General features: G+C 44.0%; 2 protein-coding genes and 1 long non-coding RNA gene across 4 annotated transcripts in view; 1 reads left to right on the forward strand and 2 right to left on the reverse strand.

Annotated features, from left to right (window-relative positions):
* Positions 1-5,909, reverse strand: part of Cpr (Cytochrome P450 reductase) — a 35,402-nt gene extending 29,493 nt beyond the window's left edge. The window contains exon 1 of the mRNA XM_089573656.1: positions 5,768-5,909. The gene's annotated coding sequence lies outside the window, so the exon portion shown is untranslated. The remainder of the gene's footprint in view (positions 1-5,767) is intronic.
* Positions 5,910-6,125: 216 nt separating this feature from the next.
* On the forward strand, positions 6,126-26,493 carry LOC149363694 (uncharacterized). Of its 2 annotated transcripts, none has more exons than XR_016289104.1 (5): positions 6,126-10,565; positions 14,379-14,670; positions 20,200-20,252; positions 21,905-24,384; positions 24,791-26,493. It is a non-coding gene; the product is annotated as an uncharacterized LOC149363694 (long non-coding RNA). The 2 variants fall into 2 exon arrangements; XR_016289103.1 differs by having other exon boundaries at positions 24,268-24,384.
* Positions 21,875-27,020, reverse strand: part of LOC149363695 (uncharacterized) — a 143,300-nt gene continuing 138,154 nt past the window's right edge. Inside the window, exons 121-122 of the mRNA XM_089573657.1 lie at positions 25,587-25,764; positions 21,875-25,092 (exon numbers count right to left, since the gene is read on the reverse strand). Of these exons, the coding sequence (XP_089429783.1) occupies positions 24,827-25,092; positions 25,587-25,764 (444 nt within the window). The 3' untranslated portion in view covers positions 21,875-24,826. The remainder of the gene's footprint in view (positions 25,093-25,586; positions 25,765-27,020) is intronic.

Raw genomic sequence — 27,020 nt, forward strand, 5'->3', positions numbered from 1 at the left:
CCGCCGCGGCCGGGATCGAACCCACGTCTTTCGGGTCAGTAGCCGAGCACCATAGCCACTGAGCCACCGCGGCGGCCGGTATAGGCAGCATCCCTTCAAGTAGTCTTTCGCAGCCCCTTTAAAAGGTTTGGTACCTAGGCACACCTTTCAAAAGTGTTCCCTATATCCAAATACTGATTTCAGCTCTCCCATCACAGCAGCATTTTTTTTTCTACATACGTAATATGTCTGTGGCCAAGAATTCTGATAAGAAAAAAACAAGCGCGATAATAACTGTGATTGCATTAACGGCACTAAAGCAAATTAGGGTATCGTGCGCCAAATGCGAGGCTGGATGTGTCTGTTTTGTTGAACAGAATGGAAGCAATTTTGAAATATTATAATTTGTTTCGGAGATTTGATTCTTTAAAGAACGTGAAAACACAGAAGACATCAACAACTGGATTTTCTCCAAGGAGTATGCTACGGTGGAACGGGATGTGTTCATAATAAAATCACTATAAATGCTCTTTTCTGAGCTTCTCTAGTTCCTAGCGTGAATATAAGATGCGGTTCGTGGTGCCCACTAATCTGCATGGCTCGTGTCAAGTTTTTCTTGTTTGTTGAGTATGGAGCTATGCGTGCCCAATGCAAAGGCGATAAGAATCCCTTCCAGGAAACAAGTGTGATAAGTATGATAAGCTCGACAGGAAGTCTGGCAAAAACAAATGGCTTTGCAAGCAATGAACCAAAAGGATGCTAAAAGCAACAGAAAGAAAGTCCTGAAGAAATATCAAATCTTCCTGTCAATTTGTAAGTCCTAAAAAATTCCTAATGAAGAGTGACATCTTCACATCTCCAGTTTTTCAACAGACCGTACTTTTCTGAGCTTCTCTAGTTCCTAGCGTGAATATAAGATGCGGTTCGTGGTGCCCACTAATCTGCATGGCTCGTGTCAAGTTTTTCTTGTTTGTTGAGTACAAAGCTATGCATGCCCAATGCAAAGGCGATAAGGAATCCCTTCCAGGAAACAAGTGTGATAAGTATGATAAGCTCGACAGGAAGTCTGGCAAAAACAAATGGCTTTGCAAGCAATAAACCGAAAGATGCTAAAAGCAACAGAAAGAAAGTCCTGAAGAAATATGAAACCTTCCTGTCAATCTGTAAGTCCTAAAAAATTTCTAGTGAAGAGTGACATCTTCACATCTCGAGTTTTTCAACAGACAGTACACTTTGCAGTGCCCAACTTTCAGCTCACTTCAAATGCAGACTGGCAAATGATGCCAACAGTAATAACAGAAAAAAATATTTTTGCTATTGCACATAACACCCTAATTCTTCACACACAAGACTGTTCAGAATGTTTAAATTTAGAAACAGTCTTTTTTTCTTACGTTACTAAGTGCTGTGTTAGACTGTACTTAAAGATATTAACAATACACTTATATACAAATAAAACCACATTCAAAGCCTTGCAATAAAAACTTGGTTCAAGCCAGCTGTCAGGTACCACAGTTGTTGTTCATTATCACTTAAAGAAGCACAACACTACAGTGCTGCTACGGCATCAATGAAATTTTAAAAGGACAAATGACAGACTGCCACTTCAATGCACCAATTGTGAGAACCAAAAACACCTGCAGCAACTGAGCATATGATTAAGCACAAGCGACCAATACGAAATACTGAGCAGCTGGTGAAAGGTACTGCCTAAGAAAATTAAAGTCTACACAGCCCAAAATGTCTGCTGGAATAGTGTACGCCGCACATGCAGACAGAAATGAGACTACTTGTCCCTACATGGGTAAGTCACAGCACTTTGCTGCTCCACAGACTACTTGTGTGTTGGTATCTGGGCCAGATTCCTTATCAGTCCTTCAAGACCAATGTCCACGACCCGGGTAATTGTGTTTAGAAGGGCGATAACACAATACACGACGCAACAGTGAGTGCCGTCAGCAGGCACTCGGATGCGTGCATTTGCCAAGCGCAATAGTTCTTTTTGAAATTCCATTTAGTACAAACTGAACACAGAGTTTACACTCTTCTCTTCACAAATGGAACAATTTCTAGCAGCAAGAAAGCACTGCATGTGATACGGCATCAAGTACTTTATTTGTTTAGAATCAGCATGGCCTCTTGAATACTACACCACTCAACGGAACAATAAGGCTATTTACCCCAACTTCAAGTAGCTGCTCCACCAGTTACACACATCGTCATTAGCAAGCCAACAAACCAGACGAGTAGAAGGCCGCCACTCACAAAGCTACCTTTTCATGCCCGATTACACTCAAACGCTGAAAAGCCCCTCAGGTAATACGATACTTCACTAGCGAGCTGAACATCGGATCGACAAACTATGCAGGGTAGGAAGCTTTAACTGGTAGTCCATTTCCTTGCAGCTGAAGTGGATACCAATACTAGTGAAAACTATCAATACTATTCTGTTTTGGCTCTGCTCACGTATACACATTGTTATAACATTCAAAAACATATCATGGCAAGCTTCAACGAAACGAAACATCAAGCAACGAAAGGCATCAAGCACTACGAACAGAATTAGCAGAAGAAACAATGCAAAAAAAATTCCAATAAGTATATGAAGACATTCACAGCCGAGCTCCAGGAAGGAACCTCACCAAGATGAAGTAAGCAATAAATCATTTACATAGCATCGCACAACTATGACCACTTGCCTTGAAATAACCCCCCCCCCCCTGAACCAGCGATTAACCGTACAACACCCACATACAATTTTTTTGTCGTTGTTTTTCCTCAGGTGCACGCGGCGGAAATGAGCACATCAAACCCCAGCCCCTGCACAGGTGTGCTGCATCCCTTTTAAAAGCTGTTCCTGGCAGCACTGAACAAACGGTTTGTTTCTAGCTGTTCTGACCATCCAGAAAGTTCTAACATACAACCATAGAGGTTCCTCTTGAGTGCGCCCTTTGTAGTTTATTACAGCAGCAAATAAGCACAGGAATGCATACTAGACCTTTAGGTCACATGTCAAATAAAAATGTAATAAGCCATGCATCATCACTAATCTTCCTGTACAGAAATACACTACGAAGATGAGCATTCATGCATGATCAGCTGCAAGACACCAGCCTATCATATCATCCAAGTCTGACAAACTGAAATGAAAACTGGTTCAAATCCAGAAAGAGAACAAAAAGTGCAGGAAGGGGTGCACAAGAGTGCAGAAACCCCAATTAAAAGCGAGGACCCCGTAGCTCAGTTCATGGATACTGCAAACAAAAAGCCTTGCCCAGAAACATCCCCGTAATACCCTCTGGGTGCCACACTACACGTACCTGTCACAGCAGGTGTAACGCAGTTCCGAACGGAAGACTGTTGTAACAAAAGCAATTGCACAGCTGTGGCTGCAGGCAGACGGCACATGTTGTCTATGACAGCTACATCCAAAGGCGAGGCCTTGTGGCATTGCACGTAACCCATTTCCAACCTCGGACAACAGAGAGCGAGAGCTCAAACTTGAGCCTCTTACACTACTACCGTGGCGACCAGCACGAAACTGCAAGTGTGTTCGAGGGCACCGAGGCACAAAAGCCCAGAGATGACAGCCAAGTGGGCTTTCCAAATGGCAGCGGAAAACTGTTCTGAGTTCCCCTGAAAGACCTTCGTATCCCACATATAAGTCATGTGACACTTGTCACACATTAATTAACAATGCGACACACGACCATAGTCGCTACAAACAGGATGGTGCATGCCTGCCAGTGACACATCAAGCATTTTCCCTTTTCACCCAGCTACCAGCTCGGCGCAATCTTCCTCTTAGAGCACTGAAAGAGGCCATTACTCATGCCAAAGCGCCGCTCATTCATGGGAACCAAAAAGATGTGCCCATGCATACGTGAGTGAACAAACGTGCGCGCATTTTGCCTCGCTTTCCTCAAGTCGCACGAGAAAGGATAAGAAAGAGGCTCAAACTCCCACAGCTCTAACGTCACCCAGACGAGTTGTGCATGCAAGGCGAGGTGCCTTGCACGTTTTACAGACAGGGCAACAAACCACCATTTTACGAGTTTGTATGAGCCCGGGTGGTGCTTCCACAGATAAAACGAAACAACGTCCTTAATGGACATCTGGACCTCATGCACTGCTACTATCTACAACCCCCAGGCAGTGACGTAGTTGCTGCGAGGAGGGTAAAAAAACAAAAACAAAAAACAAAAGCGTACTATCTGCCACAGCCCGACCTTAAGAGGATAAAAAGAGAAGACAAACAAGAGCAGACTCCGCGCTTGCACGTGTTCGCGGACCTCACAGATTACCTTGAGATACTAGCCGCACCACCTTGCGACACCCAGGGGCAAATTGCCTTTTGTTCTTCCCTTTGCGTGTGACGTCAGGGACACAAGCGCAAAAATCAAAAATATAAAAAAGGAAGAACTCTACGACACGCGTGCATAAGCCGGCGTCATGGTAACGTACCTACATACAAGGCTCTGCGTTTTTGTTTTCCTCTTTCTAGAATTGTCAACTCGAGGACTCCCGACAGCCTCGCCAGAATGGCCGTTGCCTGGCGTAAATTTTTTTTTTATTATTATTATTATTCGCAGCTTTAAAGCTACAATCACGAGCAAATTTATCATGAACGGCCAGAAAAAGCACACTGCAACCGCTCAGTCATTGTACAATATGTCAGCGTACCCGAAACCAAATTACTACCCGGATAGCTCGAAGTTAAAACATTCGTTTCAAGCGAGCTAAGGCGCGGAAAAAAAAAGAAAACAGACATACAAGGAGTAGAAAAGACGAGGTCGCAGGAATTCCGGAGAAAAAAAAAGTACTCGTTGTCTCCTACGAATGACTAATGTTCAGCTACGAGGAAGGAAAAACGCCGTCGAGAACACGAGTTCTCGACTTAGCTTTTCAAATTTTTTCACGTCATTCCTTGCGCAGTGTCTTTGCCCCTCGCTTCGAGTAGTCCGTCATTTAGGCGACACCGCTGATGGACATCGCGCCAGAGCGGTCACTTTTTCCCTAGAGCGGACAAGATGCGGTGAAGTCGTTTCGCATGCCCGGACCGAGGACTCGTCGTTGATGAGACCGCCAAACAGAACTGAACACCGTCGCTCTCAAATTCAGGCGTTTTCGCTGAGAAAATACACGAAACCGTTTAACAGATCACAGCGCAGTGACCAGCGTTAAACTATCACAACAACCCAGCACAAATCACCAGAGCTACAAGATGCGGTTATTTTCGCTTTCACGCGTAACCACGATACACATTGCACGCAACCTGCCCCTTTGATCTCACGTCACCATTTACGCTGCCAAAAAACTTCGGTCCAAATTTGCAACTGTGTGACATGCAACCAGCGTAGACGCGCCAAGCGACGTCCTCGCGCACTGCGCCTCTGGTCTGGAGGTGATTTTCAGCGAAACGAAATCGAGGACAAACAGCAAAACGGACGGCCTTCCCTAGAGGTAAAAAACGGTGGAATTGCAACATATTGACCTTGAAATATATTCCAGGCCCCGTTGGTGCGCGAGTACGAGGTGCGCGACGGTGTCAGAGCTTGTATGACGATCAACTTCACGCAGTTCATCCACGAAGTAAGGCCAGCCAAATAATATTGCAGGCAGCGGCGACGTTGACTTGCGACGCACCGTCAAATACCGAAGTCCCCACTAGAGCACCGTACCCCCCTCACCCCCCACTCCTCACACCGAGGCAAAAATATGCGGGTTAGGCCTACGAAACACCGCATAAATGTGATATCACACGTCGGTGGAGCTCAACGAGACTTACCTTATGTCGTGGCAGAGTTGATTAGTCCTGCAGAAAGCCCGAAGTTTAACTTTCATTAATGAAGGCCCTTTCCGTACCGCCACGGCTCCGTCAGCTGTACGGCTGCAACATCACAGCTATGATGAAGTAAAAACAAAATCGCTGGAGCAACACAAGCGCCACCACGTGCTTTTGCGGCTACCCTTAGTACTAACGTTTTCCTCATTTTGTCCCTTTAAATTTTATTTAGAGGTGTTATACAACATGAACACTTTTTAGAACGAAATTTGCAGGTTTGTGCAGAACAACATTTAGTTTATGTTTTTTTTTTTGCTAAGGTCCAAGGCAGCAGAGGACGCTACCGCCAGCATGGCAGATATCTACATTTGACGTGAGGTGCTTGAGGCTGCGTTGTGTTTGTCGTGCTCATCCGCGTTCTTGTCCGTGTTTTTTTGCTCCATTTGCACCATAGAATCTTGTACTGTTTGCATCGTTTCAGTGCCGATGACGCTCCTATTTTACTGCGAATTTCCCTTCACAGCGCACCGCTGACTGTCACAACGCTTGCAATGTGGTCGTTCGCAAACTCAAGTGAATTATTTCTTCCTTGCCTCCGTTTTGTTCGTTTACATCCTACAGAAGCAAACAGCGCGGATTATTGGGTATTTAAAAATGGAACCAATTCATCGATGGATTGCGACAGTGTATTTGAGCACAGCGGTCCTGTATGGAGCTCAAAGCTCAGTATGGCATGCCTTCCAAGAGATGCGGCGAGTTTTCTTCGACTGCTCGCTCAGTTTTGCGACTTGATGTTCAGAAACGGCATCGTGTATTTTTTTTAATGCAATGTTGATTGTTTCAGGGCATAAAACGGTATGTGATGATAGATGAGGATGTCTAAATAAATGAGAAAAGGTTCGCTGATCTAATGAAATCGAGCAGTGAACGATTAGCGGATTATTTGGCTTCAACGTGAACAAATCTGACGGAAGCCCATCTGGTTTATTTGTAACGAGGAGAGTCTGGCACCATCCCGACGTTTTGCAAATGCCGCGTTCTCTAATTTATCTGGCGCTGCTTGTCCATTTTCTGTCAGGCTGTAAACGGCACTCTGTTGTGCACTTTTTGCTTGTCTCGCGTTGGTTTCGCTGCGCGCTTTTCCTGTACATAAACGAAAATTTATTTTACCTTTGGCAAAACATGACATGGGTTAATTGGAGTGACATAGGAGAGGTCTTTGCTCTGCAGTGGGCGTAGTCAGGCTGATGATGATGATGATGGCTCTTGCACGACGCTTGCGTTCAGCTTCCGTAAGCACATTACTGATTTTGAAACGGACCATCTTGGTGTCATGCACATGACGCTGTGCATCAGCGCACTAGCATACTCGTATGTAGCACCGGCAGTTAAATCACGCGCTCTGTTTTGACGTTATGTTAGTGTGGCGTTTTTCTTTAAACTTTTTAGGATGATGATGGTGACACTGGTGAGTTTGTGGTGGTTACCAGCTGAGGGAGCATGCACGTCCTCTCATACTTTCAGGCAGCTTGCTTGTGTGACGGCGCCTGAATAATGTTTTTTCCGCACCCCCGTATCTCGTAAACTTTTGCTGCCTACTTCACATTGACCTGCACTGGCTCAGCACTCTCGAGCTCGATCACTTTGTCGTGAGACAAGTGGTTGCTTGTGGCGCCAACATTTCATGGTTATAGATTTTCCCCTTGCTCCTGGTGCTCTAACATGGCTGCTGCTGTGACGTCACGGGGTTAAAGTTTACTAGAAGAGGCCAGTGGGCTCACTCTCTAGCCAAGCCCTTGCTAGCGGTGGCGCCGCGAATGTCAACAAATTTTGTTTCTCCGAGTGGCCACGTTGCGGCACTGATGTCGAGTTCACTGTAGCACTGGAGCGTGTTGCCCATGCTAAAAGTGTGTCTCTGTGCCATGCGTGCTATTACCGCGTTTTCTGCAAGCATCGTACTGTTTGCGTTTCATCTATCGAACTTTCTTCTTCAGTAATATGAGGAATAGGTGCGTGCAGCGAACGGGAACAAAACTTCACGTAAAATTTGTGTAGCATATGCCTCACCCTAATGACTTCAAGGTATCCTGGAGAAGCCGTGTGACTGCAGTCCTTCTAATGTGACAGTGCTCAAGGACTTTTTATTGTATCTAAATCAATGAGACGAGCGCGTAAATGGCAAAGGCGGATTCATATAAGTGATTCTACACTGACAGGATTACGCGTCACCATGTCAAGCACACTCGGATTGCTTGCCTACTTAACTGAGGAGCTCGGATTTAAGTACTTAATGGCTTCAAAAATTAGCCCGATACACTGGAGAACCTTTTCGGAATTGTGAGACAAGCCTCTGGGACCAGTGATCACCCTACGCTGTTTTGATCATTGTAAACTGTCTCTCCTTTTATGGCCTCGGGAAAGCAATCAGCCAAGGGAACTGTGAAACGGATACACCGACCTCATTGCTAGAAATCAGCTCAGTGATCTTAAAGGGACAGTGAGGAGAGCTCTATTAATATTTTTTTATAGCAAAATCCGATAGTTCGGCATTTCATGGCTTTGTTGCCACTTGGCCGGCAGCGAAAGACGCTTTTATTTCTAAGAAATTTGGATTCGAAGTTGAAAAGATTTTCTCGCCGCTCTGATTTAAACTTGGGATTCTCCTATGACGACACAGGACTAAATGACATGAAACATGACGTTCTCATGACGTAACACAGACTCCGTGATTTTTGCCGGCCAGCAGAGCAGCCTAGCAGCAGCCGAAAAGAAAGCTACCGCCGGCCGCTCGTTGAAGGCATCTATCGGCTATTGCGGCCATCGCTACCGTCGCTTCGTTTACGTTTGCACCGGCGCTTTGCCAGCGTTACGATGGATCCCGTTCTCGAAGTCGTCGACGAAGTTCTTGCACATAGACGCCTTTAGCATACCGTGTATCTTGTTACCGTTAGCGGAATACCGGTAGCCCGCCTAACGCCGATGAGCAGGCGCTGATTGGTCCCGATGCTGCAGTCGCGCGCGTAGCTGCCGGGTACGTGGCGCCATCTGGCGACGTCAAGAAGATTTGCGCATGCATTGGCTGCGCCTCAGTGATTCGTGGCTTCTCGTGTCCCAGCGTTACTAGAAGCATTGGTGCTAGCAACACTGTTTTGTCCTATGACGTCATCACGCTTGTACTTGCGAGTTTGGCCTGTGGCGGCGATACCTGTATTTTGGTTCTTGCTCTTTTCTACGTTACAAGAGCTTTGTTGTCAGTATGAGTGGCGTTTTTGTAATCAGGAGCTGGTATTCTGTCGATACAAGCCAACTTCAATTTCTCCTCAGTGTCCCTTTAAGCTGAGCCGTCGCTCATGATGCGAATAATAAGTGCTTGTAGGTGCATGGTTGAATTAACTGACGAATAAATAATTTTTGTAGAGACCTGGCATTGGGTTAGTTTTGTCTTGATTTTCGGCCACTCTTTTCGCAGTGTATATATTAGTCAGGTAAAAGATTGTTTAGAATAAGAGCGTTTGAAAGAAGGTAAAACAGAAGCATGCACATTCATATTTTACTACACAGTATTCACTGACGCACATTTAATATTTTATTATCCAAGGTAAGCTTCAAGGAATGCTGCGTGCTCTCAATTCACGATAAGGTGAAGAATGCATACACACTTGTCATACAGTTTGAGCTACAATCGGTTTTGAAAATTCCATAAGTGGTTCAAAGCACCATATTACTATCGTGTATTGTATTCATAGGTGGCGTGCATCTTACTAAAAAGGAAAGGCTGCATGAGTTCTGGCTAATTCCGTGATCGACGTCGCCCGTCTCAAAAACCCTAAATTCACTTCAGCAGTATTCAAAAACATAGACACAAAAACCAGAAGAAGGTAACATTTTCATACTACCTGTTTCCATGAAACCATCAGGTACAGACGTGTCGCGCTACATCTCACCCTGCCTGAGACAATAAGTAATGCTAAACAAAGAATGGGTTTGCAGATAATGTACAGATGGTCAGTCAGCCATATCCCCCTTCAAAGTACATACAATAATTGAAGCAACTAGTGCATACTTGTACGCAGCCGCCGTAGAGCTGTAGGCTGAAGCAGCAAGAAGCTACAGTGAAGTAGCTGGCGGCGCCACCTCTCCTACTTGACATGAACGCGTCGGAGAATGGGCGCCTAGTAAGCCCACTATCCTCTTCTAGTATACTTTAGAGGGGTCGTGATACAAGTCCTTGAACGTCAGAAATGTCCTGAGCACGTCCTCAAACGGTCCTAATGACCTCATCCTGAGCGAGATGTCCCGAGTACATCTTGAATTTGAAATCAGTGCCAGCTGTATCTCGTGAGCCCGGCGCTCACTACTCGAAAACTGCTAGTTTCAAACGGAGTAAATTTGTGTACAATAATGCTGATATAATTAAGAAAACAATTTTAGCCCCGAAAATGTTCTTGAGGGTATATTTTAAAATATATTAGCTGCTCAACCAGTTATGTACTGCATGTTTGTGATGGGGCACAGGACAAGGTTTTTGGGCCTCAAGTAGCTGTACCTGCGTGGTTGTCTCAGCGAAAGTTGCCACATGAGGCAACAGAAGTCCAGAGAGAGCAAGTCAGTCGTTGCTGTTTAAAAAGTCTGCACGAAGAACAACTCACAATCACAGATCAAGGTGGTGATCGAACCAGTCCCAATCTTGCGGTGTGTGGCCAATCTCTGCTACAAATTGCCGCCATACATCCTCGGAACAGGCCAAGAACGTCCTCCGGGGCAAGTTCCAGGATGTATTGAGGCCAGACAATAGGACCAGGTGAGGACCTGTTCAGGATCAGTAGAGAACGTCCTTAGGATAACACAATGTCCTAAAAAATGCATCTTACGGACGTCATGAGGATGCGGTTGTGTTCCATTTGAAGCAGTTGTGTTTTTGGAAGTTCCTTTTTGACAGGGCTAGGTTCAAATCTTAAGCTGATAGGTCACAAATACAAGCAATTCAGCCCAAAACCATTATTACATGGATGGCGTTAGGCCACAGAGGATTAAGCTGTAGAGAAGCATGCCATGTGCACTCGGCAATTTGCGCTGCGTCAACCTTTTGGTTTGTGCTTGTCAGCTAACCTTGGGATCTGCTTGAGGTTCCTTAACTAGCCACATTAAAAAATAATACAGCCGTCACCACTTTGTTAACCCTATAGTGTCCCTATTATGAAGGAATCAAGGGAAAAAAAAATTAGAACTTATTCCAGCTAATGTGGCTGCATTCAAAGCCAGTGTCAAAAATTTGTTTTCAGCATTGAAATTTGAGCAGTTACCAACTCATGAATTCGCAACATTTCATGAAAATTTTGTCCATTTTGTGCATCTAATCTGGATTTTGCAGAAATAAACACTCGAAGGTCTTTATTCATAATGAATGTCATACAAACAGTTGTTCTTGCTTAGACAGAGGTGCAGATTGCATTGGTAGCAACAGATTGGATCTTTCTGTCCATAGGAGTGCATTGTGTATCGTGCTACTGCCACTCCTACTGCCGTTCCTACTGCTGCTCTGTTGCCACTCTGAGCGCCACTTCACGTTAGTGCCTTGTGTCTGGCCCAAGCAAGTATTTCGTTCAACTTGTTATCCCCACGCATTCCCGCAGCACTGTTCTCCCCAATTGTACACAGCTACATCATCATCATTGTCATCATCATCATCATCAGCCTGACTACGCCCACTGCAGGGCAAAGGCCTCTCCCAAGTCTCTCCAACTAACTCTGTCCTTCGCCAGTTGCGGCCGCCATATCCCTGCAAACTTCTTAATCTCATCCACCTACCTAACTTTCTGCCGCCTCCTGCTATGCTTGCCTTCTCTTGGAATCCACTCCGTTACGCTTAAGGTTCAGCGGTTATCTTGCCTTCGCATTACATGCCCTGCCCAAGCCCACTTCTTCCTCTTGATTTCGACTAGGATGTCATTAACCCGCATTTGTTCCCTCACCCATTCCGCCCGCTTCTGAGGGCACTGAACTCTCTTCATGTGACTATCCACCCTGCTTGTATGCTTTTGCTTTAATAAACAGTTTTACCTCAGACTCCTATTGGAGATCACAGTGAATGCATGGTCGCTTTCTCCTTGGGCAATGGGATGTTTTAGGAACAGTCTGTTCTTGTTTATTCCACATGCTTTCTTACATTTTCACCACTGTCCTCCCTGTCATCATTGCTGCAAACTATGTTCATCGGCTTATCCTTTTCTGAAACATTCTGGGTCAAATCCATAGGCGTGCACAGGCCTTGCCATAATGGGGGTCAGTGTTTATGGTAGCGCCTGTTCACGCCTTCTTGGAAGAGAACAATGGGAGACAAATTTTGCATCCCCCTCCCCCATGCCTGTTAGGGGTGCCACTGTCCCCACCCCCCTTCTGTGCACACCTATCCTCATATCATGTGTCACAGTCACATGTGCAGCAGCTCATGGCAGAAAAGAGCATGGAAGATGCTCCTTGAAGCATAGGGAGCGAGAGAAAAAGCCTCAATCTGCTGACCAGTGTTTTGACAAGAGGATATAATGGTCGTCTGACTAAATGGTCATCCTTGGGTAAGATTATATGGCCCCCTTCATACAAGGATTAAAGGCCTGTGTGGAATAAGAGAAAGGGAGGAGAGGGGCGGGGGAAGAGGTTGACAGGTGTTAAAAGGATTCGAGGCCCGTGTACTGTGCGATGTCTCAGTGCACGTTAAAGAACCCCAGGTGGTCTAAATTTCCGGAGCCCTCCACTACTGCGCCCCTCATAGCTTGAGTCGCTTTGGGACGTTAAACCCCATAAACAAACAAACAAACAAACTTTTCCATGAAAAAGCTCGTGCTTTATTCAGTGAATTGAGGCTGCCTCCATCCCTCCTCAAAGCTATTTTTTCATGCAGCAGTTGCCACAATACTTCCGTACAAAACACGTGTCCTTCAGGTTCATAATCGCCATCTGCCTATGTCCCTACAACACGCACTCCAGAATTGGGAGCCAACTTTGCACGTACATTGTACATAGGTGTTGAATTTTTCGGTTTAAACCAAAAAAAAGCGATAAAAGTACGCCGAATTTACTTTTAGAAATTCAGTATTATCAGAAAAAGGTCAGTATTTTTGGCTTGCAAGGCATATAACTAGCTGGCTGCTGAATGTGAGTTACACTCACTTAAAATTGAAAATTAACTAAGTAGGGAAGCCAGGGACACGATGCGATGATGGTATTGTAGGATAAGCAGCTCTGCACCCCTGACTTTCTGCCATCTCCTGCTATGCATGCCTTCTCTTGGAATCCGCTGCGTTACCCTTAACAATCATCTGTTACCTTGCCTTTGCATTGCATGCCCAATTTGTTCCTGATTGCGACTATGATGTCATTAACTTGCAATTTTTCCCTGACCCACTCTGCTCTCTTCCTGTCTCTTAAAGTCGCACCTTTCATTTTATTTTCCATAGTTCACAGTTGTCCTCAATTTATAAGTTCAATCCTTTTCTTTAGCCTCAGTGTTTCTGGCCCATACGTGAGTACTGGTAAAATACAGCTGTTATGTACTTTCTTCTTGAGGGATGTTGGTAAACTGCTGTTCATTACCCGAGTGCCTGCCAAACCCATTGTTATTCTCCTTGTTAATTCACTCTTGTGGTTCTGATCTGCGGTCATTATCTGCCCTAAGTAGATGTATTTTCTTACCACTTTCAATACTTCGCTGCCTATTGTAAACTGCTGTTTCTTTCTGAGACTGTTGAACAACGTTACTGTAGTGTTGTGCATATTAATTCTTAGACCCACCATTCTGCTCTGCCTGTCTAGGCCCCCAGTCATGCTCTGCTATTAGTGCCCCAAGTTGCTTAACAAGGTGATCGATGTCATCAGCGAACCGTAGATTACTATGGTATTGTCCATTAACTTTTACCCCCAAGTCTTTGCAGTCAATTTCTCTGAATAGCTCCTGTAAACACATGACGAATACTACCCAAGAGATCATATGTCTGTTTGCCTGACACCTTCCCTGATCAGTATTTTATCACTTTCCCTGTGAAAGACTATGGCCACTGTGCAAATGCTATATATGGCTTCCAGAACCCTTGGACACGCTTCTTCTACACTCTGGCGGTGCAATGCCTGCATGACTGCTGAGGTTTAGACCGAGTCAAATGCTTGCTTCTAACATATAAAGACTATATACTGGGTTTATATTTTTTTTTAATCTTAACAGATTTTATTTTAAAATCTCTGAGATGTGTTGGTGCGGTGTGTTTAGCTTAGAGTATACAGCAAGGCGGACGTTATGTACCTCATTTGGACCTATAATTAGATGATTAATTAACTAAAATTAACAAATAAACATTTTATTTTTGATTTGGGGCAAGGTTTATTGTGAAATTGACAGCTGCCAACATCAAAGGTGAGCTGTGTTTAAAAAATTTTCTTAATCGGCAATGCATTTCAAAGCATCGAATGTCGAAAATACACATTTGAAAGCTTATTGAGTTGGCTTTTCTGCATTGATTTATGATTAAGTAGACTGTCACTAAAGTCTTCTGGTTTTCCGAGACCACCGCAGCAGCGGTGGCCACGGAACCTATGTCCTAATTTCACTCCTGTACTGTTACAGAGCTACTGTGCGCACGGAAGAGCCTCCGCTACGACACGTGTGGTTTCCACGCATGTTCTATCATCGCAACTGAACTGCTGCATCCCGCCTGGCGCTGCTGGCTTCCATGACATGGACAGCTTACGTGGACGACACATGTGACACCTTGCCACATCACCGCTCCTGGACACCCCCTGTCAAGTGGCACTGCAGTCTGCAACTATAAATTGGCATCATCGAGCTGCAGAGGACTTTTTGGCAGCAGCGGTGGCCACGGAACCTACGTTCTAATTTCACTCCTGTACTGTTACAGGTTTGTGCTTGCACGCTTCTTTTTTATCTCCTTTTGTTGTTGCTGCTGCTGCTGCTGCTGCCAGAGTTGTTCTCATGTCTGATGCTGCGAAGTGCCCTAGCTGCGAAGAGCAGCTGGATGAGACCGGTGACAACGTATCCTGTAGTGTGTGCGCTGGTGCATATCACACTGGCAGTTGTGCAGGTGTTTCTGAGGCGACATTGAAATCGAAAGGCGAAGTATACCGAAGCAACTGGAAGTGTCAACAATGTAGAAATGCAGGAAAATCTCGCACAGAAAAAGTAGAAAAAACGGAAGTCCCTAATCAGCAGGCTTTGTGGTCAATGCTCGTAAGCATAAATGAAAAACTGGATGTGTTACTTCCGCTAAGAGAGACAGTAGGTGGCATTGAAACTTCAGTTCAGCTCATGTCTGATCAGATGACCGAGTTGTTATCCCGCATGGAACAGAATGAGCGTGACATCAAAGATCTCAGGGCAAGAATCACGAAACTTGAAACTGAAGAGCGAAATCTCGACAGCCTTACGCTTCAGCTAGATGACCTCGAATGGCGCAACAGGCGACCTAACCTTGAATTTCACGGCATCAGAAAAACTGAAAACGAAAACTTGCTAGCTAAGATAAACGAGCTAGCCGTCAAGAATGACCTACTACCGCTATCTGACAATGATGTGTGTACTGTTCACCGATTGCCGGCAAAGAAGGACAAGATTCCTGGCATCATCTGTCGATTCACAAATCAAAAGGTCAGAGATGTGTGGTGGTCCAAAAGGCGTCTAGTAAGCAGCGTCGATGAAGAAATAAGGATCTTTGAAAACTTGACAAAGCGAAATCGGGAACTTTTGAAGGAGGTGAAAGAATGGGCAAAGACTGCGGGGTACAAGTATGTCTGGCACAACAACGGCAAAATTCTTATCAGAAAGATTGACGGTGCGAACGCGATTGTCGTATCCGATAGAAGTGAGCTTGCGAAGCTTACCTGAGCCATTCTTTCTCGCTCTTTTCATTTGACACTTTAGCGAACAATGCATTCCGTCTCGGATAGATATGTTATACCAAGTGACTTCGCGAATCATCTTGGCCCAGCCTTTCTAAAGTCCTTCAAATGCCTCCATCTAAATGGCCAATCAATTAGACACAAAGTACCTAGTTTAACTGTCCTGCTACAACAATTAGATGTTACATTCAATGTTATTATGATAACAGAAACCTGGTGTACAGATGATTCAGAAGTACCTCGGTTTCCCAACTATCAAACATTCTACTTAAACCGTGATGTAGGCCGTGGTGGTGGCGTTTGTTTGTTAATTAAAAGTGAACATGAACCTGAACTTTTACCGCAGTTTACTCGGACCACAACAGATTATGAAGTTCTATCAGTGCTTGCAGAAAATTCTCTTTTCGTTGTTTGTTATCGGCCACCCCAGGGTTGCATTCCTGTTTTCCTTGGTTTCCTTGAGTCGTTGTTTTCCTTTGTCATCGACAAGAGACTTACGTTCGTTTGTGGTGGAGACATGAACATAAACATGTGCTCTAATGACAGTTGTAAGAAAAGTTTTGACCTATTACTAAAAGTGAGCGGGCTTTCTAATGTGATTCAGCTACCAACGCGCATAACAACTAGATCATCGTCACTTATAGATCTGTTTGTAACAAACGCTATCAATAAGTCAACTAAATGCAGAGTAATTGTTTCAGACATTAGCGATCATCTGCCGATATTCTTGTGTTTGAAGGGAAAACTAAAAAATAAGACTAAACAGTCATTCTCTTATCAAGCGATCACGGAAGAAAGCCTTCTCGCTTTTAGACAACGTGCATCTGAAGCTGATTGGGAAGCTATTCTCTCTAAACGTGACGCGAACGAGGCTTATGAATACTTCCTCGCTATATTGAAACCAATGTACACTGCCTGTTTCCCAACAAAGACTTTTAAGCGGACTAAAAAAACCCGCAAACCATGGCTCACACCTGATCTCCTGCTTAAGATAAAAAAGAAGAATGGACTCTACCATAAATTTATCAGGACAAAAGAGATGGATGATTTGTCTATTTTCAAAGCATATCGTAACCGCCTAAACAAAGAACTTGGGAAAGCTAGGAATGAATATTTCGAAAATGATTTCGAATCAACTAAAGGGCGTAGTGACCTTGTTTGGAAAAAACTTAACAACCTTATAGCTAATGATACTGCTGCCAGAGGAATTTCTTCAGTGAAATTAAATGGGGTACAGGTGTCTGACCAGGGTTTAGCGAACGAGTTTAATAAGTACTTTGTTGGCCTTTGCCGCGACACGGACGTAGACAATGACTTGAATTGTGTCCCACTACTAGACAAAACGATATATCTTAATCCTGTTAATGAAGCCGAAATAATGACTATTTTCACAGAGCTTAAAAATAGTACTTCATGCGATATTGATGGACTACAGATACGGCCCATAAGATCGATTCTCGACATTATTTTGCCCTACATAACCCATATAATTAATCTATGTATTGCAAATGCTGTTTTTCCTCACGAAATGCAAGTTGCCCGCTGTTCTGTACTTTTTAAGAAGGGTGATAGGAACCAGCTGGGCAATTACCGCCCGATATCAATTCTTCCAATATTCTCAAAGGTACTTGAAAAAGCGCTTCATAAACGCTTTGCGGCATTTGAATCCAGACACCACATACTTACCAAATCACAATATGGATTTAGAAAGCACCTTTCCACAGAATTTGCACTGTTAGATCAGAAGGAATATATACTAAAACAATTTGAACAGAATAGGATAGTTTTAGGAATATTCATTGATTTCACAAAGGCCTTTGACCTTATAAATCATCAATTACTTCTCCAGAAGCTTGAACGCTACGGCTTCCGCGGGCACGCAGCATCGATAGTTAAGTCATATCTTCAATATCGCCGGCAGGCTGTTAGTGTAAATGGCTTCATGTCTGAAACTCTCCCTGTTCGCTGCGGTGTACCGCAAGGGAGTATACTCGGTCCTTTTCTTTTCAATCTTTATATTAATGACATCGTCAATGTATTTCCCTTCACAAAATTTATTATATACGCAGACGATACCAGCATGTTCTTGGCTGGTGAAAATGCTAATGAATTAATAGATACTGCAAACTGCATGCTCGAACATCTAGACCAGTGGACACAAAAGAATGCATTACAAATTAATGTAAACAAAACAAAAGCAGTTATCTTCCGGGCCAAGAATAAACAAGTTCACCTGACAAAGCAATTATGTTTGCGATCTTGTCCACTGGAAATAGTGGCACATTTCAAAACCCTGGGGGTTGTCTTTAATCAGCAAATGTCCTGGGACGATCACATAGCCCACATAACTTCTAAGTTGTCGCAAATAATTGGTATACTCCATCGCAACCGTGAAATCTTGCCGTCTTGTGTTATGATGTTAGTTTATCACTCTTTATTCCATTCTCGCTTTAACTACTGTAGCCTTATCTGGGGTACTACAACACAGGAAAATCTGAGCAAATTACTCGTATTGCAAAAAAAGGTAATGCGAATTGTTAAGAGATTACCAAGGTTACATCACACAGGAGAAATATTTTTAGAGCACAAAATTATACCAGTAACAAAAATCTATGACTATCGCCTTAGCCGAACACTTAAACAGGAATTTTTGAATAAAACGTCTTTTATTCAAAATCTTTCAGGCCTGAAAAGGCACGAACAAACTTATGAAACAAGAAATAATGACATGTGGCAAACTAATACATTTCGAACAACGTACGGTCTGCAGACTTTAGAAAACTGTCTTCCACGACTTCTTAATGATCTACTAAAACAGAATATAACACCCCAATGTGTAACATTTCAGAGACTTCTAACTTACTTTCTTTGTAGACATTTCATGTAATTCTTCATGCAACGAAAACAGCCGCCTTGGAACTGTTGGTGTTCCTGGCTCGTATTCATATGTTTTCTATTAAAGCGTCTTTACCATGTAATTGCATTGTGCTAAATATTAGAATTCCTTATTTCTTTTTGTCTTGTGTTTATGGTTTTGTACTGCTTTAAATATATGTGCCAGGTGCATCTGTTTTGTAACATGTTTCTGTACTGTCTTTTAGTGCGGTGTGCTCATCGCACGTATTTTCCCTTTACCTTGTATATTTTGTTTTTGCGCCACTTTGTATGCTGCCAAAAAGGGGGGCCGTTGCTCTGTCAAGCTGTTGAAAGACAGCTTTTACTTCGGTCCCCTGCATCATCATGTACAACGTGGTGATGAAATAAACATTATTATTACATTATTATTTCTTTTTTTACAACCATAAGCGATTTTGACCTTAAATATATGCCAGTGATGCTGGCACTGACTGAGAAGTTGTGGCCGTTTAGAAAACCTTTACGTTTTCCATAAGGACCACAACCAAATCTTAACGTTCTGCTTAAGGTGCATAACAGCTCCTGAAGAGGAGGTGCTCTTGTTGCCACTAACCAACAGTTGCCTTGTTCTGTTATTAGCATCTACTAAGAGCTTGAAATATATAATGGGTAATCTGCCATACTGCAACTCAAACCGTAAGACTAGGTGTCTGCTACAGGCACCTTCACAGCAGTCCAACTTTCTCTTGAAACTTTAACAATAGCTTAAATTAGCTCACTGCTAAACATTTCAATCCACGTCTGTGTAAATTTCAGTCTTACCCAGTTCGTAGCAGAATCCACATGTGTTGCACATGAATCTTCTAATATCCTGAACCTGATACTAATTGATCACCGAGGAAGTTTATCATCTCTCATTTATCTCCATGAAATTAGCGACCACAAAGTTCTACAGGCTACATTCACCTTCATTCCAGAATCATGCCAAACGTACCATGACAGACAGGCAATTATAACAAAATTAATAACCAATTGCAGGCTTTTTTTTTTAATTTAAGCAGGCTTCCATGACCAATCTATTGAGAATAACTGGCTTGCTTTCAAGACTAAAATTACAAAATTAAAACCAATTTTATTCCCACGATCACATTTTGTGCCAGTCGTAAGAAATCGTGGTTTTTCCAAGTCCTTAAAAGCACTGAAAACAAAAAGGAGCGGATTTCTCATGAAGCAAGACTAAACTCAAGTGCATGTGCTTGGAAGAAATACTGTGCAGCTGAGGATGACTATTTACACTCCATTCATAATACCAAACATGCATTTTTTAAAACTGCCCTGCCAAAGATCCTAACGAATGGCGAGTACCCTCATCAGGTGCCCATCATCACCCTTACCAACATGCTTGGCAAGAAAGTCGGTGATGTTGAATGTGCAAATATATTTAACTCTGCATTGTACGAACGAAACTGATATGCTACCATCTGTCATAACTATTTATCCGAGATCTCTTAAGCCTTCATTCACATTTTCCGCGCACAGCATCACTTGTATTATTAGAAATGTTAAGGTATCATCTTCTACAGGTACTGATGAAATCACCACCAAACTGTTAAAAAATACTTGGCATGTTTCCGCAGCATGTCTACCATTACGGCTTTCACAATCACTTTCCGCAGGTACATACTCGGCGATTGGGAGGTGAGGAAGGTCGTTCCAGTCTTCAAATCAGGTAACAAAGAATCACCCCTTAACTATATCACCCATCTTGTTAACTACCGTGTCATGTAAAATCATGAAACATATTGCCTATTCTCACACAATGAACTTTCTTGACTCTAATTTTTTTCACGCTTCTCAACATGGATTCTGCATGGGCCTGTCCTGCGAAACACAGTATTTCTGTCCATAACATGCATGTGAACATCGATTCTAACCTTCAAACTGACGTGCTTCCACTGGGCTTCACGATAGCTTTTGACAAAGTACATCATAAACGCTTGCTACTAAAGCTTTCTTTATTAAACCTGCATCCTAAAATATTTCAGTGGATAAACAAATTTCTATCCAACTGTATCCAGTTCATTTATGTTAATATATCAGGCATCTAGTTTCTTGCAGCAACGTCAATCATCCAGCAAGGATCGTTTTTTGATCCTTGACCTATTCACACATGTATCCTGTAATGTCCATATGTTCGCCAATGACTGTGTTATCTATCACACAGTTACTAACCCTTCCAATCAACTAGCTCTCCAAAATGACTTAATTTGTGTACAAGATTGGTGTAACCAATGGCTAATGCAACTTAACCCTGATAATTGCTAACTTGTGTCATTTAACTGCAATATAATCCTCTCCTGTTCCCTTACGTTTTCGATCCCGCAAGACGCGGGATCGAACCTGCGTCTTTCGGGCCAGCAGCCGAGCGCCGTAACCACTGAGCCTCCGTGGCGGGGCTAAGCAGAGATTTACATGGCAGCACAGTCTACATTTGCACCGCTCACTAAGCTCAAAAGGTGCTTTGGGCCCCTTTAGAAAGGAGCATTAAATACTGAAGTTTTTAAGGCGAAAGCCTTTAATGCCTCATTGTTGTCGACCGAAGGTTGTCAGCAGAGGTGTCGCACTTTTCTAGTTAGACCAGAAAAAATAAATAAAACCGAGTAGGAAATTGGTCGAGTTGGGGAATCGGAGTGGGAGACGGAGACGAGCAGCACGCTAACCACTCCCCCATGCCAGCTCGATGGTTTGGAATGAACAAAGGCGTGTCTAGTGAATAGTGTCTTTGTTCACTCCCATCTTCCTCCCTTCCCTTTTGGCAAGGTTCGGGCGTCCACTTCGATAAGTGAGACAGATACATTTCCTTTCCCCAAAAACCAATTTATCGATGAGCAAGGGTACAGCTGAACAGGCGATGGCGTTCTGTGGACTCCCTGGCAGCGTTGCAAGACAATGTCGCGTTCCACTCTTAGAGGCGATCCTTAACGTCTTAGCTACACATCAGTGACACAAGCAGCAACACCGCGCTTAAGGCTTTCACCTCACCATACTTTAAGTCAACAAAGTGCCCCCCTGAAATTTTTGCAGGGCTTTCAGCCGAATAACTTCTTCTATCACATCAATCACCTCACTGTAAACTGTTTCATTATATCGCACCATGCACCACATTTACATCTACATCACTTGAGCCATTGTACATTACAGGAACAATTTAGCACCAAACTAAGAATTCACTTATTATGGGCTGTCTCAAATTCTCGCCTTACTACAGTTTGAATGTACAGCAAAGTTCAAACATACCTTCACTCTTGAGGCTTCTGTCATCTCTAAGTTCAAGAAATATCAGGCAGCAAGTCATAATAAAAATTATGTGCTTTATTGCAGGAAGTGAAAATACAAAGAAGTTCAAGGGTAAAACAGCAATGTTTTAAGGCATGTATAAAAAATGGCATTTTCATCGGTGTAAAGTTGCTCTGTTAATAAAATGTAAAAAAAAAAAAAGAGAAACAGGCTTCAGTGCCTTTTTTAAGCAACTGCTACATACTAGCACTCGGGCAGTGTGTTAAGAGTTCAATAATAGGGAGAAAAAGAAAAAAAAATATGAAAACACTGGACACAACACTGGTGTTGTAGAGGTACAAACCAGGAAAAAAAAAAAAAAGCATGAGATTATTGCTTAGAGACGAAGCACATATCTCCACAGTCTTTAGAAAAGGGTGGTGTTGCAACTTTAATTTTTACTATAAATTGTAAGAATGGGCTATACACAAAGCCTAATAAACATATGTGCATCAAAACAATGCTAAGGACCTATCAAATTTGGATTAAAAAAAAAGTTTTGGCACCGCAACAAAAAAAAAAAGACTGGTGGAAAGATATGCTTTGTCTCTCAGCCTTTGACTTGTACATCATGACACGTCACCGGTAACTTTGCCACAGTATACAAACAAAAAATAGCTGCCAAAGAACGGGACCAGTCCCGGTTCCTTTCGTGTCTTTGTTCATATATCGTGTGGCCGAGTCACCACAATTGCTTTCAAAAGGAAAAAAAAATACAGTAAGTGAAAGCTGGCAGTTGTGGAGTTTGTATCGGAGAAACGATGGTTAGAACAGAAGCGGGAGTACAGGAGATAAGGGGAAAACTTATAGAGAAAAAGGCAGAGGACACAGGATTCCTTTATCACAGCAAAATAGCATTTACTCTATGATGCTCCTTCGCTTTGTTCACCGTTTTGTATGTGTGTGTGCGTTTGATACAAGGAGGAGGAAAACAAAATGCACATAGAGGAAGCATGAACAAGGTCTTTCTAAGGAACAGTAGTTGTCGTTTGTTGTTAATATCCTCAAATAGTATTTAAATAAAACACACAATACAATTTACACACACACATGGCAAAAAAAAATAAGAGACACATAGTGGCAATTATAACAAACAGACGGGCTGAGTCAAATGTGGCTTGAGTCCCCTGGCAGAACAACCAGCCAACGACACATGAAGATTCTATGCTTGAGTAGCGAGCAGTGGCAAAAAAAATGAAATCAAAGGTGCCTCAGTTTTACTTGTAATGTCAGAAGTAATTCGACAGCTCACAGATTACGAGCTAATGAAATGTTGTATGCCTAAGTACGGTTGTGGGTGCTACAGAGGTGATCAAGAAGCTTTCTTGAAAGATATCAGCAATGCAGCACACAGTCCATGCAGCATTTCCACTCGGAGCATACCGGTGAAAAGCATGGGTTGTGCGTTATAGGTCCGCAATACATTATGTACACTTGAAAACCAAGAAAACCCAAACAGCTACTATGTACCGCTACTTTGAGTGGTGCGAGTTTGAGAACGCACCAGGCAGCCGGAGATATTCTGGGCCCACTGCATTTGCCACTACTTCCGAACCTGTGCTACGTTGGCATGGTTTCACTCGTGAGGTTTGTGGGGAGACAAACCACATTCGAAAAGCCGGCACCACAAGAGAAGCACGCAACACGTGAAAGTGTCACCCTGTCCCCAGAATACACTCGAAACAAGGAAGCACCATTTCCATTATTTTTTTTTTTAATCCAACCAGAATGACACAGGGTTTCTGAGTAACTCAGCTTCACAAACTCATGCTCGCATCCTGTCGGACCACAAGAAGGAGAGACCAGAGAGTCTGTCCCCGCGACAACTCTGTGAGGGTTAAGTCGAGGGACAAACCTACAGAAGAAAAACTATAGGAAACTAAGCGGTTCAGTTTGTTTGCCTGTAGCAGGCTTTGCAAGTAAGCTCTGCCGATTCCTGCCGAGACGAAGACAGAGACTTCTGAACCGCTGTGGGCGCAAAGTTCCAAAAACGCATACTAATGTTTTCTACAAGATGTCCAGCACCTTATAATTGATATCTGTAAACACAAAGGGCCCGTTAAAGCTGCCTGCCTGCCCTCTGACTGTAGGGGACAAAAATAAAAGGGAGAGCGCAGAAGCAGAGATGTTTGGCACATCAGTGAACCCGATGCAGATGAGGCTACAGCCACAGGCATGCACCGCATCCGCCAGATATATAAGATGCACGCACACAAAACACACGCACCCTGTGAAACTGAGTTACTCCAGAAGTCATGTCGGCAGGCACCACCACACACCTGGTCTTGTTTACGGGCAGGAAAGACACCGGTGTCGCTGCCACAGTGACAATCATCAACATCGCACAACATACAAAATCTAGAGTCCATCCCTGCACACGGGGTTTTTTTTTTTCGCTGTTGCTCCAGGTAGCTGCCGTGAATCAAGGAGAGCAAGGATGCAGTTCCCTGCTTCCCAACGTGGTGTAGAGGGTCGAGGAGAGCTCCACCACGACCAGTCCTGCTGCCAAACCTGACGTCACAGAGGCATGCACTAGCGTGTTATTCTTCCTCTTATTCTTTTCTCAGGAAGTGGGGGGGGGGTCCTGCCCTGCCTTAATAGTCCCGCCTAAAGGATGCTGCGTGTGCCTCATTGAAGCACAGTCTGGCTGCCACTGGCTCAACTCTGTGCTCACGTGACAGCGCCGGTGACGAGACTGTAGAATGGGCAGTGACTGGCAGCGAACACAGCGGTAGCAATGCCCGATGCGAAACGTGTACGTGCTGCTCTTGTAGCCAAAGGAGTTTCGGCGGCTAGCAGGTTGGCGCTGCAGTCGGTCATGACGTAGAAATGGGTTGGGTGTGTTGGATGGGGGTTTGTGAGGAATGACTTGGGTTGGTGGGGGGGTCGAAGGGGGAGCTTAGATTCTACTTGCTTGCTTCTCTTCTGCAGGCAGGCCTTCTCTCAACAGAGAGCCCCCGGATGGGCCTACCTCAGGCTAGGCGGCACTGAGGACTGGTAGTAGTCGGGTGATGGCTCCGCCACAGGCTCGGGCGTTGTGTACAGCGGGTTGGGGAAGTCTGGCGGGTGTGGCAGTGGACCTTCGACCTTGGCCCGCCGCCGGTACGCCATGAGCCAGCACGAGATGGCGACTGCCACAGCGACCAGCGCCAGTAGTGTGGTGATCACCAGAGATATGATGAGCCCGAGCTTGGGAAGGCAGACGCTGTCGATCTCCTCTATTTCGGGGCCCGCTGTTGAGCACAAGAGAAGACCGGAAAGAAACGGAGTTAGAAAAAGGCGAGGTCTTTTGCACTAATTTGCTCTTGTTACAGTGAGACTCTTAGAATGCCTTTGGAAATTACAAATGAGGAGTGCATAATTGTGAGTCGCAGGCATTCCACGAAAAGGGGACACAGAAACTGTAGTAATTTAGCCTGTTCTTCATTTGATGTCGTTTTGGTTCTTGAAGTAAACTGGCCTGAGAGTAGCAGTGAATTTAAACAATGAAGAACTGATTATAAAGAAGTTTTTTTACACCTCACGCAACTGAAAAAACTTCGACGTCATAGCCACTGTCTGGCTGTAGAAACAAACTAAAATAACACAAGAGAAGAAATGCAGTTATTATAAATTATAAACAAATTTCACACAGTGATCAGTGTTTACTAGTGTCTTTTACACACCATACTAAACAAGAAGACCAAAATTTTTGTGTCGGAGACAGTGCCTTCACAGTGCACCTCACCTTCAGCAGTGGGCGCCACCTGGCTTTCCTTCTTCTCAAAGGTAAGGATGGCATTTGACTGCACCATAATCTCTTCTCGAAGCTGCCCTTCTTGGAAGGAGGTGCCCAACTGCAGGTCTGTGCCCGGTGCTTGACGCCGCCTTCTCCGGCCAAAGGCATCCACACCGTCACAGTGCACCTGGTAAAATAACATGCGCCACGCGTGGTGGCTTACTGTGAGTCACACCGAGCAAAAGCCCTTATTTTGTAAAGGAATGACCTCAGAAGTAAATACACTGGAGCCTCCAAATGTACCTAATGGCTAGAATTAAACAGAAAAATTGACCAAGGTTCAACCCGGCTGAACCTAGTAGACAAGCGAAAGCAAAGCCGGCGATAATTATAGCAAAGAATGGTGTGACGTCATTGCCGCATCATACGGCGGAGGTTCGGCGCGGTGGCGAGGCGGTCGGTGTGGCGGCCGGTGGTGCAACTCGGCGCCAGCTGTGGCTGGTAACGTGATGTGACGTCACGCGTGTGAAGCTTTTGCTCCAAAAGCCTTTGTATGAACAACAGTGCACTCCCTTTTATAATTTTGCACCTGTCTCTTCATTTCCGATGCACAGCTTCAAGCCCTGTTGCACATTTATCACTACGAACTGTAAACATGTCAGCTGTAATTCCGAACAGTTCTTGCTCCTTTCAGACCTAATACTATAACCAGAAGGTACTATATGTTGCCTCCTGGCATCAAACCTTACCGCTTCATTAGTATTGCAGGCAGATGCACAGCAGAGCATTAGACTTTCAAATGAAAAGTTCATTTTCAGTTAACACGTTTTTAAATCTGCAACTGATAACATGTACAGTCGGCCAAGTCTTTAGCTGGTGTGCGCGACGGCCGCTTTTTCTGTGCTGCTGCGCTTTGGGATGAAGTAAACTTGCGGAAAGCTCAATATTAAGCACGGGCTTAGTGAGCCTGTGCTTAAATTTGATATTTTCGCAAGTTTGCTCCGTCATAAGCTACAGGAGCACGGAACACGCGGCCGTCACTCATACCAGCTAAAAATTTGGCCGGCTGTACATGAAGTTTCGTGATAACCATAAGCTATCATAATATGAAAATTGGCTGTCAGTGTCAGTGAGAAACCAAGGCAAATTGACACCTATATCCAGCAGTCATGCTTCATGTAAGGTTAGTCACAGAACTTAGCACGGTGTAGGAAGTTACACTGTATGGGAGCTCTAACATGACAACAGAAGATATGCTGACATTTTGAAGACTAAGAGACTGTAATAAGAACCAGTAAAATAATGAAAAAAGGTAGCAGCAACAAGCACAGCATTCATGTCCTATCTTAAGTGTTCGCTTTCTCATCTACAATTTTAGCTGTTAGTTACAACGCTTCATGTCTTTGCAAAAGCACTGCAACTACCTTACTGATATTATCTGAC

The sequence above is a fragment of the Amblyomma mixtum genome, chromosome 2 (genome assembly GCF_055824585.1).
Source record: "Amblyomma mixtum isolate Tamu chromosome 2, ASM5582458v1, whole genome shotgun sequence".
Lineage (NCBI taxonomy): Eukaryota > Metazoa > Arthropoda > Arachnida > Ixodida > Ixodidae > Amblyomma > Amblyomma mixtum.